Raw genomic sequence first — 15556 nt, 5'->3', positions numbered from 1 at the left:
GCAGCGAGTTGCCTTGAAATTTTAAGTTAAGTAAACTTTTCATTTTTTACAGTAAAAGAACAACTGAAGCACCAAGATATGGTGCTATATAGCACTAAAAGGGGTTCGCCTATGATTATGAGCAAATAACCACTTTTAGTGCTATATAGCACCCTTTTTAGGGTGTATGTTGACACATAAAACAAGCGTTTACAGTACATGAAACCTGGGGCCAGTTTCAATAAGGAGGTTCAACCAACTCTAGGTTAAACCTTGAACTCAAAGTTGGTTTACTTAGAAACTTTGAGTTTTTGGTTTCAGAACAGCTGATTTGAGTTAGTTCAATTTACTCTGGGTAGGCTTACCCTGGGTTAAGCGAGTGCACCACGACTATAAAAAGCCATCATCAATAGAGCTCCGATATTACGATTCACCATGGCAACGGCACCAAAAAAAGCAACATGGCGCTAGAAAGCACTTGAGAGTGAGGCACACTTTCCTCTCTGCATACAGTGGATTTAGTGATGTCCTGAAAATGACTTAAGTTTAAATTAATAAATGTACCAATAAACAAACAAATTAATCATTAAATGAATGAAACAACAGAAATAATTAAAATATCGTATGTTCTCACTCGCCGTGAGTGCTCTAGTTAAGAGAATAACACGTTTCTTTATTCATGCACTTTATTAAGTCATTTCTCATCGTCCATAGAAAATTATGCTCTGATGTAATACATGTACGGTGGCTGATGTTATTGATGTAAGGATGGATGAGATATATTTTGATATATGTAATTCACTGTAAAGAAAAACGGTACAGTTTTAATAAAAATGTACAGGGAAATGACAAAATTCCACCCGGGTCCTAAATTGCTCTCCTGAAATCAAAGTACATTCCAATGAATTAATGCAGCCTCTTCATGAATCCTCTATAAAAGCACATAGCATACAAGTCACTGAGATGGTCTCTGTGTGATCAAAATGTGTGCCATGAATGACTGAATGAATGAATGAATGAGTTACACCACTTGCGCTTTAAAAGGGGGAGAAGATCGAAATAAACTCTGGGTTTACCAAAGAAAACCTGCTCCCGACCAGGTTAGGTTTACAGAGTAAGTTACTATGGTTACTGACTCTGAGTATAAGTCATCTCTCTTTTAGAAATGGGCCTGAGTTACCCCGTTTTCTCGGGTTTGACATACCTCACATTCTGAAACGGAAAACCCAGAGTTTCCCTAATTTCAGGGTTAATTTACTCAGAGTTTTCACTAAACCTCCTTTCTGAAACGGGCCCCTGGTCACAGAGCATGTGCACACAAAGTAATAATTTTAAATATTTCTTTGGGCCCTATACAACTCCTTTTTAACATCACAACATCATCCAATCATTTCACTTCACATGGTTGTATTTGTTAACATCAGTGCATGCATTAGCTTACATGAAGAATGAGCAACATAGTTTTTCATCATTTATTAATATTTGTTTCTTAACACTAATACAATTGCTCGTGCTATTTTTCTGTGAATTCGCTAATGTTAACGGGTAGAAAAATGTATTAGTAAATGCTCGTTGTTAGATCATGTAAAGTGTCACCATCTCATTACAGGCGCCGTACTGGACTGGCTCGACTGGGTGGGGGGGCAATTACATATTCTGGTTGGGCAGATATATAATCAAAGTTCATTGCATTCAACATTTTTTAATTGTTCTGTGATTAAATTGACAAATCATTATTTAATAGATCATACAAATAAGTATTTAGTAGTTAATTTTTCTATTTTAATTGTCAGCTGGATATTTTTGGAGAAGCCCTAGAAAATCTCAAGAGACAATGCTCCCAACATCCTCCTCGACCCAGTCCAGTTTCATTATTTCAAATGCTTTCAGCAAACTTCCGCAAAATTCTATTTTTTCCCTCAGACATTTCTTAAACCTTAAACATGTGTTTGTCATCTCACCCACTAGAGACAACCCAATGTAGCAGAAGTTATGTTTGCAGCTTGGTGTTAATACTGATTTTGTTGATAAAGAGGAAGTGTTAGGAGTTGTTTTTAACGAACAATCAAAAGGTCAAGGTAAAGTCAGCTACATGTCATGACCCGTTAAAACACTCTGCTGATCTCCTGATATGAATTTTTCATTATGCTAATCCTTCTTTAGGTTTTGCAAGATGGCCATAAATTAGTATTTGCCAATCATATCAATCAGACTAAATGACAATGACCATGTTTACATGGACAAGAATAATCCGAGATTAAGACAATACTCTGATTAAGAATGGACTAAACAGAGCTTTTTGATTAGCTTAATCCATCTAAACTCATAATCGTAGTAAACACAAATCGAATTAAGACGGGTGAAGTACTCCTATTTTAGTCGCATTATAGAAGTGCGGTATAGACATGTACACACCTTAATCGCACTATTTCCGGCGCGTAGGAACTTTCGCGGCACTTTGCGACAGGTTACACACACGCGCGGCAGTGGACAGCCATTTCATTTTACGGCAGACAACATGGATTCAAGCAAGAAAGCACATTTTTGGTCCGAACGGGAAACAAGAAAGATGCCAACAATTCTAGAAAATAAATGAAACACCAAAAACTGTATGTGGTACCATGGCGAAGACGAACTGTTTGTTGATACATAAAATTATGGAGGGAACGTCGAACAGCGTCGCTTAGGGACGTAATGATGTATGCCATTAATCGAACTATGTAGTGTAACATGTAAAACGGGAACATGAAAGGTATATTCTTAAACCAACTCATGTAAACACCTTAATCATAATATTAGCTTACTCAGAATAAGGCAAATAATTCGATTACTGACTTTCATGTAAACGTGGTCAATGAAATCCATATTTTCCTCCACAAAGTATTTTGCAGGAGATCAAATTAGATTACAGTATACACCACTAAGCACTTAATTATTGCTTAAAATGTTTTGAAAATGCAAAAAAAGTTGAATAAATTCTAACATTCTCTTACATGTCTTTGCATTGGCAATGTGTTGTTTTGAATAATATGAAGCATTGCCCTGACAGTCCGAGGTGGTTTAGGGCAAGTAAGTGAATATCAGTTTAATACAATACAGATAAATTACAATTATTTATCTGTGCTAAGAACATCCTGTTGATCCTAACTGATTCATTAAAAAAATCTAAATGCTGTGATTTGCTGTGAGGATTATAAATGCACTTGTGAATGAAAAGAATCGAGAACATGAAACTTTAACAAGGAACTGAAAAGCACTTACATACTGAGGATCTGAATTTGGCTTTACAGAAGCCCAGAACGTGAAACTAAGTAACAAGGAACCAACATTCACCAAACAGTCATTTAAGGATAAGACCTGACTGATATTTATTCCAATTATGAACAATGTCACATAATCACAGTTTTTGCTTATACAACCTTAAGTGTAAATGCAGTATTGTAATGTATATGAGAAGAAAACATGCCCATTAGCAGTTTTTGCATGGCACTTTGCTTATACGGACAGTTGTCACGACTTGCGTGGTGGAAGAACCCAAATGCAGGCAGACGGTGGTGAAGGGGTTAAACGAGACTTTAATTAAACGAACAAAAACACCCTCGATGGGGGAAAAACCAACTAAGGATAAATACAAAAACAAAGACTTCTCACGTGGGGGCAAAACGTAGAGACAGGATCAAAATAAAACTAAAATCCACAGATAGGGCAACGAGAGGGGCGGGGCCAATGACAAGAAACTGGAGAGAACGCATATTATTGTCAAAAGGACAATAATATGTTTCTCTCCACACATAACCAAAGGCCTTGTCATGGCTCTGCCACAGGACCAAGAAAAACATGACTAATAGAGGCAGAGCCATGACACAGTTGGTTTTGTGCATAAAAAAGTCATCAAACATAATAATTTTAATTTTTAATAGTTTTTATAATAATTTTACTGGACCGCCACGAAAATGACAGCACAACTTGTAATACAATCTTTTACGAAAGGCCAAACATAATAAACTTTTAAAGAATTAAAAAAGAAAATTGGTGTCAATACTTACAATACTACACAGCATATATGACATGTGACATGTTAGTTAAGTCCAAAAGTCTTAGCTTTTGTAATAAACCCCTTTAATATACTTACAAAGGGGATACCTTTATAATCCTAAATTATAAAAATAAAAGATACAATATTTTTAGCACTCCCCTTTGTACACATTTGCCTGAAAACAAAACAAAAAAATCACTTATTCTGTTTACATCCTCTTCATTCCCTAATATAGAGTATTTGAGTATCGGTGAATGTTTGTACCTATAAGTGATTAAGTTAAGTGTTAAATGGATAGATAGATAAGGGACACGACAGTAGAAAAGGGATTTAAGCTTGGGTCACATGCACATAAGTTCCCCCAAGCAAGATATTAAAGCACATGCTTTAAAAGCTCGAATAAGAGACCTGTCACTTGACCAATCACAGCGTTATAAGGAGTGGCCTTACTGAGCTCTATAAAACCATAATATGTGGTTGTCAGCGATCAGTTTTTGACTCACAAACAAGTAAGGTAAGCTTTTTTATTGTAGCAAATTATTTTATAGCAGTTTTATACAAGATGTATAGGATTCAGAATTAAGGCTGACCATCAATTAAATGCTCACTTGAGGTTAATTCACACACTGTAAAAGGTCATTTCAAATTACTGTTACTATTTTTTAGGGCTGTCAGAAGATTAATTGTCATTAATCGCATCCAGAATAAAAGTTTTTATGTACTGGGCATATTAGCTTTGTATTTATAAACACATACACACACATGCATTTATTTATAGGGGTGTGATGAGACACTTATCCCACGAGACTGAGTTCACGAGAACGAGACAAGATTTTTAGACTTTTTTAAAGAAACCCTCAATGATGAAATATATAGGGGAAAATAGTATTTTATGCAAAAAATGTAGGCATTATAAAATCAACTTGTACTTTATGAAACAAATTAAACTTCTATTTGAATGAAGTATATTATGCAGTAGCCTAATAAACAATATGTATGTTTTGTCTAAAACTCAAATGACAGGCAGTAATTGCACAAAATGTATGCTTTGTTTTTTTAACAGGGTATACCTTTCAGTAAAGAGCTATTTGATTTCTCTATTTGACTCCCCTACTTCTGATTGGTTCATTCACTTATGATGCTGCTTTGTGATTGGTCCCTATCTCTTAAATCCGACCCCACACCTAATCCTGACCTTTGAAGGGAAAGATAGGGGAGTCATAATCTCACGGGGAGTCAGATTTTGATATGACACCTGTCACTGTAGCTCACAGCACGCACATATTTTGTGCAGTTATTAGCGTGTTCTGAACAGTAATGAAAACAGGTCGCACCACAACAATATGTGCACTCACACAAATGCTCCGAAATATATTTTGAGGTCGCACAGGTTAAATTTAGTGATCATATGTATGGAGTTAGAATCGTGCCACAATTCTGCGCGTGCACATAAAAGGCACATCGCACGCGCATCAACTAAGTTTCATGGAGAAAATACTCGCCTCATGAGGATAAAAGTAATTTGCGCGAACGAAAATGAATTTTGCAACAAAACAACATTGATCTGAATGTTTGCAAACACTCGCCTGCTCTCTCCTCAGAGCACGCTGTGTCCGTGTGATCCATCAGCTCGCTCGCTCAACACAACCAATTGTTACAGTGTGTCATAATTCCAGCCAATTGGCAATGAGACTGCTAAATTATGATTGGCTGGCTTGACAACCAATCACAAGATCTCATGCAGAAAGCTCGGACGATGAAACCCGCCCACGTGGAAAAGATGTGTTTAAAGCTATACAGTAGGTGGCGGTAATACTCATATAAAAAATGAACAACAAGAAGAAGAAGAGATGTGTATTTAATCGTTTGGACTTGTTCATATTGAAGTAAAAATGTTGAACGCTCAACGACCACAAGTAAGTATCTTATTTTTTAATCTAAATTAAATCGTGCAATTACATTACTAGTGTTTCCAAAACGCCACATTTTAGTGGAGATTCTTACTGAACTGTAACTTAATGTAATTAGTGTGATCTCAATTATATTATGTTTTCAGAAATGAAGATGTACAACTGTTTTTAGCTTATTGCTTTTATTAGGTAAATTATTGAGTTATGTGGAAGAACGGTGTACTAAAATACAACAAGTAAGGGATAATCCACAGCTAAAGGATTTTAATGCACTTCGCAGAGGCAACATCCCTCTGCTTCGCGTCGGGTGGTTCTTGGCCTCCACAAAACCCTTTAACGCACGGCTAGCTGTGGATTATGCCTTACTTGTTGTATTTTAGTACACTGTTCTTCCACATAAGTCCAAACGATTAAATACACATCTCTTCTTCTTGTTGTTGTTCATTCTTTATATGAGTATTACCGCCACCTACTGTATAGCTTTAAACACACATCTTTTCCACGTGGGCGGGTTTCATCATCCCAGCTTTCTGCATGAGATCTTGTGATTGGTTTTCAAGCCAGCCAATCATAATTTAGCAGTCTCATTGCTGATTGGCTGGAATTATGACACACTGTAACAATTGGTTGTGTTGAGCGAGCGAGCTGATGGATCACACAGACACAGTGTCCTCCGAGGAGAGAGCAGGCGAGTGTTTGCAAACATTCAGATCAATGTTGTTTTGTTGCAAAATTAATTTTCGTACGTGCAAATTACTTTTATCCTCGCGGGGCGAGTATTATCTCCACGAAACTTAGTTGATGCGCGTGCGATGTGCCTTTTATGTGCACAAAATTATATTTTGTGCACGCAGAATTGTGGCACGTTTCTAACGCCATACATATGCGACAATAGTGCAGCCACGAGGGGGCTGAGAGGACCTAGGTCCCCTCAGATATTTGATTGCGTAAAATAAAAAAAATAAGGAATTGTTGATTTGGCTGGTTGATCAAGCAATCAGTACTCCCCTGTTTTCAAAGTTATTGGTTTAATTATGTCACGTGTTGTGCATAGCATCTTGACATTCGCGCCAAAAGTTTAATTTGTACGCTGTGATGGCGGGTGAGTACAATATTCTTTTTTTTATAAATTACGAAAAGATGAGCAAGAAGAAAATGAGTAGACTGCTTAAGATAACGATTACACTGCATTTGACTTGTAGTGTTCTTGTAGACTTTTCTCAACAGAAACTTTTCTCACCCTAGAACACTCCGCCTTGCATCTAAAAGGAAAGCCAATGGTTTGACTGGAAGCCGCCGATCTAGCGTGTGTTCTCGAGTAAATTACATACAAAGTTAATGCAAAGACGCGCATAGACGCGAACTCACGGCAGGCTGTGCGAATGACGCGAATCGGGCGATACGTTTGAGGCAATTGCTCGCGTTTGGCGTTTGTTTTGGTTCACACCAAACGCGAGCAATCGCGTTCAACGCTCTTAATTACTCGCGGGAAAAGTTTGTTATTTTCGCGTGAGTGACGCGAAAACTCTTCGCGCGAATTCATAGCTCGAGTTGAAAATTTTCAAATTACGCGGAAGAACGCCTCAAACGCGCAGCCCGATTCGCGTCATTCGCACAGCCTGCCGCGAGTTTGCATCTATGCGCGTCTTTGCATTGACTTTGTATGTAATTTACTCGCGCCAAACGCTTTTGGTGAGAACACAGCATTACAGTTTTTCTAGATTGCTTAAACACTTTTCTTGAAATTATGCCTCGTATTCTCAAAACTGTAAACACAAATCCACAACATCTCATCCAATTCCCCAAACATCATATTTTCAGGTCAAAATGAAGCTCTCTTCTCAAAACCAGTCAAACTTGCTGAAAAAACAAACTTTTCCCGCAGACATGACACACAAGCCCTCAAAATCACCTCCACTGCAACATAGTCTTAGACACTGGTGAAATCAATTCAAAACACTGTTACTAATACCACTTATTGGGATTCGAGAATAATTTGACAGATTAGTGTGTATTAGAATATACAACATAAAAGAGTGCAGATATAGCAAAGTGCAAGAATGAGCTTTAGGAAAAAATAAAAATAAAACATTACACTACTGTAAAGTAGATGAAGATGATCTTACAAGACAAGAAAAGTTCAAAAACCAAAGAACAATATGAACTGGTTATGCAACACAATACATACAGTATACAACTGCACAAATAACATTTAACTGCAGATGCTTTTATCCAAAGCGACTTACAGAGAAGATAAAGGAAAAAATACAGTGAAGCGATTTGTCAATAGGAGGCAATGTAAAAAAAAATATGGCATCCTCTGCACCTTTGGCCCAATTTCGTAAACGTATTCCGGATTTTCTGAAAAAATACGGAACAGGTTAAAAAGGCTACAAATACAAATTTGTAAACTTGACAATCACAAATTTGAGGGTTTACACGTGCTACAGTTTACTGGATACAGAATAGTGAAATTTCTCATATAAAGTGTGTACTGTAATTTTACTGTATGTTTACAGTAATTAGTACAAAGCCCAGTAGATGATTCTAGGATGAGCTCCTATTGATATTATCCTGAGATTCTGATTGGTCTGTCATCAGTTTTGCTACTGAATGTTTACTGATGGATAAATGTGTGCTACTTGAGTTTACATCTTGACACTTCAGTTCATTATATTGTGTGTTTGTGTTTTCTGAATGAGAACATGGTTAAACCTTTGCAAAATGAGGACGTTTTTGTCTGAGGGTTGGACAAGTTGGTGTATTGTTCTGAGAATGTGTTTATAGTTGTCAGAAAATGGTGAATTGTTTCATGAATTGCATTTTAGCAATCGAGAAAAACTGTAATCCTGGTCCTCGCGACTCCCCTCTGCATATTTTGTATGCGTCTCTTACAATTCGCCCGTAAAAACCCTGCAAAGTGGACATAAAGGGCATTGAAGTGCACAAAACGTAACTACTAACGTTACGCAAATCTCATGATTGCGGTTAAATAACCCTTCAAACTTCTGTAGTAAATTTTGTCTGCGTGTGAAGACGCTGCAGGCAGTCGTGTAGCGCAAATTCATGTTCTGAAGTTAACTTCAGCCGATGTCCTGTGTGCAGGGAGTAGAGAGCAGTGAACACTGTGTAGGGATCATGTCAATCGGTACACAGTTCATTTATGGAGCGCTGGGGATTTAAATCAGGTGTGTTAAACGAGAGAGCGGGGGGTCACGAGGACCAGATTAAGAGCCGCTAGGCTATGTTTATGTTTGCTAAAACGGTGAAATGAGCTGTATAATACAGGTGTATCATTTTAGTACCTATAAATATCTACATGTATAGAAACCTATACATATACACAATGGCCCCCTCATTTACAGACAGGCCCCCTCAAAAATACAATTCTGGCTACACCACTGATATGCGACTAAAATGGTTGCAGTTTCGAGCCAAGCACTCCATCATGCCAATGGCATGAGGATATTGTGTTCCTATTATTGTGCCACGAGATCTCGTCACTCCCCTATTTATTAAGGAAAGATAAATAATCATTTATAACATTTATAAATGAGTACATCTAAATATTTCCAAAATAGGAATACATTTATGTGTAAGTTTTTGTGTTTATAAATACAAAATGAATATTTTGTTGAAAATGAAAATATACAGTACACACACATACTGTATATTATGTAAAAACAAATTTATATTCTGGATGTGATTAAGTGAATTTAAACGTTTGACAACCCTACTGTTTTTTGTTTTATACATTACTTTAACTTTCCAAAAAGTTAGGCAATTAAAACTTATTTTTGTTTGTAACTCACCACTGGCCAAAATGTAAAATCATAGGTTGAAATGACTTTTAAAGCCAATTTGATTTATCTGACTCAGAACTGATATTAAAAAATTTGGTGTCGGTGTGAATTAGAATTTCCTCAGGTTTTTTTGCCTTTATGGTAAAGCTAAAAATAATTTACCTGGATATACTTGATAAAATGCTACTAAGCAAGTAAGTAAGTATGAATTAATATTTTAGGAAAAACGTCATTGAAATACCTGAAACATGTCTGACTATGGGACCATTGAACTGGTGTGTCTTGGCCGACCGTTTCAGTTGGGAATGTTGTATGACTGTCGACGAGATGTCCTCATTCCAGGTAATAAAGCTTCACCATTTAAGGTTTCTCAGTGGAATCGTCTAAGATTTAAATTAAAATTGTTACTTATTCAAAAATGTTGCATATTTTTAAAAGTGCCTAGCTAAATTAAATGAACACTATATCCATTTTAAAGGAATAACTCTCTGGGATGCAGAGATGTTACAGAAGAATATTAACGCACGTCCACAGCCAAACACAGACTTCAAAATCATTGCCTCAGATTCAAGTGAAGACAAAGTAGAAGCTCTTAATGTTTCTGCATGTCTTGAAGCCAGCTTTCTGTCTGGATTAGTCAGTGTGAAAGGGTCAGCTGAGTTTTTAAGTAACAAGAAGAAATCCAAACATCAATCTCGAGTCACCTTACAGTATCGAACAACCACACGTTTCGAGCAGCTGACTATGGAGCATCTTGGAGCAGGAAACTTCAAACACTGCAATGTATTTGAGGAAGGCTCTGCCACACATGTTGTTACTGCTTTGCTGAATGGGGCTCAAGCATTCTTCATTTTTGACCGCGAGCTTTCATCCAATGACAACTACCAAGACATACAAGGTGAACTCCAAGCATCAATCAAAAAGATACCTTTAATATCAATTGAGGGCAAGGCATCTTTGAAAATGAGTGAATCAGAACAAGAGAAAACCAACAAGTTCAGCTGCACATTTCATGGAGATTTTGCCCTAGAAAACAACCCGGTTAGCTATTCAGATGCAATCAAAGTCTACTCAGAGCTTCCAAAACTCTTGGGAGAAAATGCAGAACATGCTGTGCCCATGACTGCGTGGCTTTACCCTCTGAAGAAACTTGATTCTGCAGCCGCTCAGTTAGTCCGGGAGATCAGTGTCAGTCTAGTACGACGTGCCCAACGCATCATGGATGAACTGGACGATTGTGACATACAATGTCAAGACCTGATGAAGGACAACATCACTATTCAATTCCCAGAAATCAAAGCCAAGCTCAGAAAATTTAAAGACCTCTGCTCAGAGTACAAACTTGTTTTTCAAAAACAGCTCTGCCAGCTTCTTCCATCTATAAGGGGAGGAGGAAAAGAGGAACAGGAACTTGTGGATGTCTTGAACAGCAAAGAAAGATCTCCATTTCAAGGTGCTCTGATAACAGGATATCTAAAAGACAGACAACGAGAAATTAATGTTGTTAGATCTTATCTAGACATCATGAAAGATGTTCCTGCTCTTTCATCCAGCAATGACCTGGACAAGATGGTTCTGAAAGCAACCAATGACTATGTGATAGTTTTTGCACTCTCCTCCTTGAATGAAAAGGAACTGTACCTTACAGACATGGAGAATTACCTCAAGAACCAACCATATAACAATGCAGATCAATTACATCATGACCCAACCTCGACAATGGGGGCTGAGAAATGGTTTACCTCAGGAGATGTAACTGCACTGACCAGGGGAAATATACAGGCATTTCTAGATTTCAAGCAGGCCAATGATGGAAGAAAAAATATTGAATTCTGCATTGCATCAATCCCAGACAAGCTCAGCACTGCATCCTCGATTCATGTTTATGAAAGAGGGAGACGTCTGAGCTCACAGTATGAGCTCCCCTCAAAACCCCCAACACCAATTGTCTTGAGTATAGAGCATGATTCTGTGGCTTTGCAAATCCAACCCCCTGAGTGTGGTGCCGTGAACTCTCACTGTATTCTATACCAGTCTGTTCAAAGCTCTGAATGGACAGAGATGTATACGGATGAGGTTTCAGATCATGTCACTCTAAAGCAGTTAGAACCACATAAAGAGTATCAGTTCAGCTGCAAGGCTGTGTGTCGTCCCGGGGTAAGTCTGTGTAGTGATGCAACATCATTCTTCAGGACCCGTCCATGTGCTCCTCCTGGAACACCTATAGTCAAAAGAGTAGACGCTGAGTCTGCAACTGTAGCCTGGGATGTTCCTTCATCTGTTGGTGAAGATGTCCTGGTCACTGAATATGTGTTGGAATATAGAGAACACATAAAGGATCAAGAAAACGAAATGGCATGGAAGTCAATGAAATCTACATACAGGGAGAGCACTCTTCAGCAACTCAAAGCAAACACAGATTACACAATCAGAGTTTTGGCAAAGTGTGGTAATGATGGAATGAGTCTCCCCAGTCCTGAAACTGTGTTTTCTCCCGGTTTTCAAGGCAAACAGTCAAGTCAGCATGTAAGTGAGTTGTTCCTGAAGAAATCTGTTTGTATACAGAAAGGTAATCCTGCAATTCATGAGCTGACGCTACATAAAAAAATAGAAGAGAATGTAAATTTCAGTCAGTATGTCTTTGGAAAAAAGGTGGAGGATGTGAAAAACAAAGTCATTCTTCTGTTGGGATCGACAGGTGCTGGAAAAACCACGCTGGTCAATGTCATGATCAACTACATACTGGGGACAAAGTGGCAGGATGGATATCGCTTCAAACTGATCAATGAAGTTACCAATCGCACGCAGGCAGAGAGTCAGACATCTAGTGTCTCATCTTATGAGTTGTACGATCAGCCCGGCTTCAAAATTCCCTATTCTCTAACAATCGTAGATACACCAGGATTCGGGGATACAAGAGGAATGAAACATGATAAACTGATAACAGAGCAGGTCAAGAGCTTTCTTTGTAGCCCGCTAGGAATTGATCATATTGATGCTGTCTGTTTTGTTGTTCAGGCCTCTCTTGCTCGCCTTAGTGCCAACCAAAAGTACATCTTTGATTCAATCTTGTCCATTTTCGGCAAAGACGTTGCAGAAAACATCATGATACTGGTGACATTCGCAGATGGCAAAAAGATCCCAGTTCTAGAAGCCATCAAAGCAGCTGATCTGCCCTGTCAGAAAGATGCAAATGGAAAACCCACCCACTTCAAGTTCAACAACTCAGCTGTGTTTGCAGACAAGAAAGCAGAATCTGACACATCTGATAATTCAGATGAGGAAGGCGATGATCAGAAACTTAGCGAGATTGTCTGGACATCAACCTTTAAACAGATGAAGGCTTTTTTTAAAGCACTGGGGAACATAGAGAGTAAAGATCTGACCCTTACTAGAAAGGTCTTGGAGGAACGAGAGCGTCTTCAAAAAGCCATGGCAAGTCTGACCCCTCAGATAACCGCTGGCCTTTCCAAACTAAGTGAGATTAAAAAAATAAAACAATGTTTGGAAAATGAGAGTGGGAACATGGCACAAAATGAAGATTTTATGCAAGATGTAGAGATGGTGAAAGCAATCAGAACTCCTGTCAACAGTTTCACCATGAACTGCAACAAATGCTTCTTTACATGTCACTCCAACTGCTTCCTCCCTACAGAAGATGCTGTGAACACTTGTGCTGTGATGAATGATAATGGCTACTGTGTCGTCTGCCCTGAAAACTGCCATTCCTCTGAACATTCAAAAGAAAACACCATGTGGACGTATGAAACAAAAATCGAGAAAAAAACTATTAAAGAATTGATGGACAACTTTATGAAGGCACAGAAAAAATTTCTGGGATCCAGGCAAATGCTTGATGCACTTGAAGATGAATTCCATGTAATTGAAGACAAACTAATGAAACTAATCAAAATGTCCTCCGAATGCTTAAGAAGACTGGATGAAATTGCGCTGAAGCCGAAATCTCTCTCCACAGCCGAATACCTTGAAATCCTGATCAAAACAGAGGAGGAGGAGAAGAAAGCTGGCTTTGAGGACCGCATCACTGGACTTAAGAAAATGAAAAAAGAATCTCTTATTCTTGAAAAGATTGCAAGGGGAGAACGTCTGCTTGAAAAAGAGCACCAAGTCATGGTGGAGAGAAAGAAGAGAATGAAGACCGTCGCACTGAAAATTATAAAAATGAGAAAAGTTGTTGGTGCTTCATGTTCACAAAACAAGCAGGAGGCACCCAATCAATAAGAAGCTCTTGCTAATAATCAGCTGCACTGATACCAAATGCTTTAGAATTTGTAACTCCTTATATTAACTTTTCAAATAATATTTACATTTTTAACGATAATACAGACAAGAAAAGAGCCTCTGCAAATTACTGTAATTTCACATCTTAATTATTAATCCAGGTGTATTATAAATTAAAATCAATCGACAGCATTTATGGAATGATGTTTGTTACCACAAATAATCTTTTCTTTTCAATTAAATAATTCTAGTCATTCCTTATATTCCTTTAACATACCTTCTGTTCCTTTACCTGTTTCTCCTTAAATATGCCAGCATTTTGTAAGAACTGATAAATTCACTGTGTACACTGTTACATAAAATAAAAGCAATATTGAGGAAAAAATATTTGGCCTGTAATGTGTTTACATCAGTATTTGATTCTGCGTCATTTTGGAAAAGATGAAACATTATAATTAACGTGACACATTCTTACAGGCCTAATTGACCCTCAGGTGGATCACAAGAAAATATATTTTGAGAAAGGTCTTGTGTCCATGCAGTGGACATAGACGGGGACCAAATGAAAGTATCAAAATATATTTTATTGTGTTCTGCAGAATGAAGTCATACAAGTTTGTAATGACATTCTGGAAGACATGATGCTATTTTTTTCTTTTTGGGTGAAATATCTCACTTTATCCTAATGTGCCATCTAAATTGATAATCTACTTAAAATTCCCTTATAGGAAAATGTACTATTTTTTTTAACTATTGGTTTATTTAGGCTATAGTACAGTGTATTTTTTGCAGATTGGTTACTATTTACACATACACTTACAATGTAAGTCGCTTTGGATAAAAGAGTCTGCCAAATGCATAAATGTGAATCGTTTTACAACATGGTAACCATGGTTAAACTTTAGTTATGGTGATATTTGGTTATTGTGGTAAACATGTTATACTATGGTTTTACTACAAATAATATTCATAATTTATTGAACAGTGCAAAAACAGTACAAGCAAGATAAAGTGCATTTGTCTAAATGTGTTGCCAACATAAAAGGCTGCTGGGATTAACATATCTCATAAAGAGATGTCTCCCCCACAATTAATTTTACACATAAGATGAGGTACACACTTTATTAGTACAAAAAACACCACAAAGGGAGAAAAACAGAACCGTAGAGTGAGAAAATGTTTAACTTAAAAACTGTAAAAGTATATATACAAATAAAAAAGTAAAGAAAATACGAACTAGAGAAATATCTACAGATGAAATATCTACTCCACCAGGCAGGGCCGGATTTAGGAGGGTGGGAGCCCCTGGGCTTGAGTTGTTTTCGGGGCCCCCGTACTATTTAAAACCATGTGTTTGTTAGCATTAGTAAATGTTTTTTTTCTCCAATGACTAACAATAACACGTGTTCATTGGTTTACACGTTTATAATGCTTGTTTTGACAGTGGGAGCCACAAGTGGTGCGTTTATAGCGTGTAGGAAGTTTCAAACATACTTAAATGTAAAATCCAATCAACATTAATAATCAACATTATTAGTCCCCTTGATATTGTATAGTTTTTGACATAATCATACAGCCCTACCATT

The 15556-nt window shown here is 37.5% G+C and overlaps 1 protein-coding gene across 2 annotated transcripts; it reads left to right on the top strand.

The window, feature by feature from the left end:
* Positions 1 to 4481: 4481 nt before the first annotated feature.
* LOC130549519 (uncharacterized) lies at positions 4482 to 14303 on the top strand. Of its 2 annotated transcripts, none has more exons than XM_057326762.1 (3): positions 4482 to 4524; positions 9950 to 10070; positions 10207 to 14303. In XM_057326762.1, the coding sequence occupies exons 2-3, from the start codon at positions 9977 to 9979 to the stop codon at positions 13968 to 13970; spliced, it is 3858 nt and encodes a 1285-aa protein (XP_057182745.1). In that variant the 5' UTR covers positions 4482 to 4524; positions 9950 to 9976; the 3' UTR covers positions 13971 to 14303. The 2 variants fall into 2 exon arrangements, with proteins under 2 accessions (XP_057182745.1, XP_057182744.1); XM_057326761.1 differs by having other exon boundaries at positions 4495 to 4529.
* Positions 14304 to 15556: the final 1253 nt, after the last annotated feature.

Source organism: Triplophysa rosa, unplaced genomic scaffold (assembly GCF_024868665.1).
Source record: "Triplophysa rosa unplaced genomic scaffold, Trosa_1v2 scaffold126_ERROPOS923952, whole genome shotgun sequence".
In the NCBI taxonomy this organism is placed as follows: Eukaryota; Metazoa; Chordata; class Actinopteri; order Cypriniformes; family Nemacheilidae; genus Triplophysa; species Triplophysa rosa.
The sequence above is the reverse complement of the archived record's forward strand: the minus strand, read 5'-3'. Positions and strand labels throughout refer to the sequence as shown.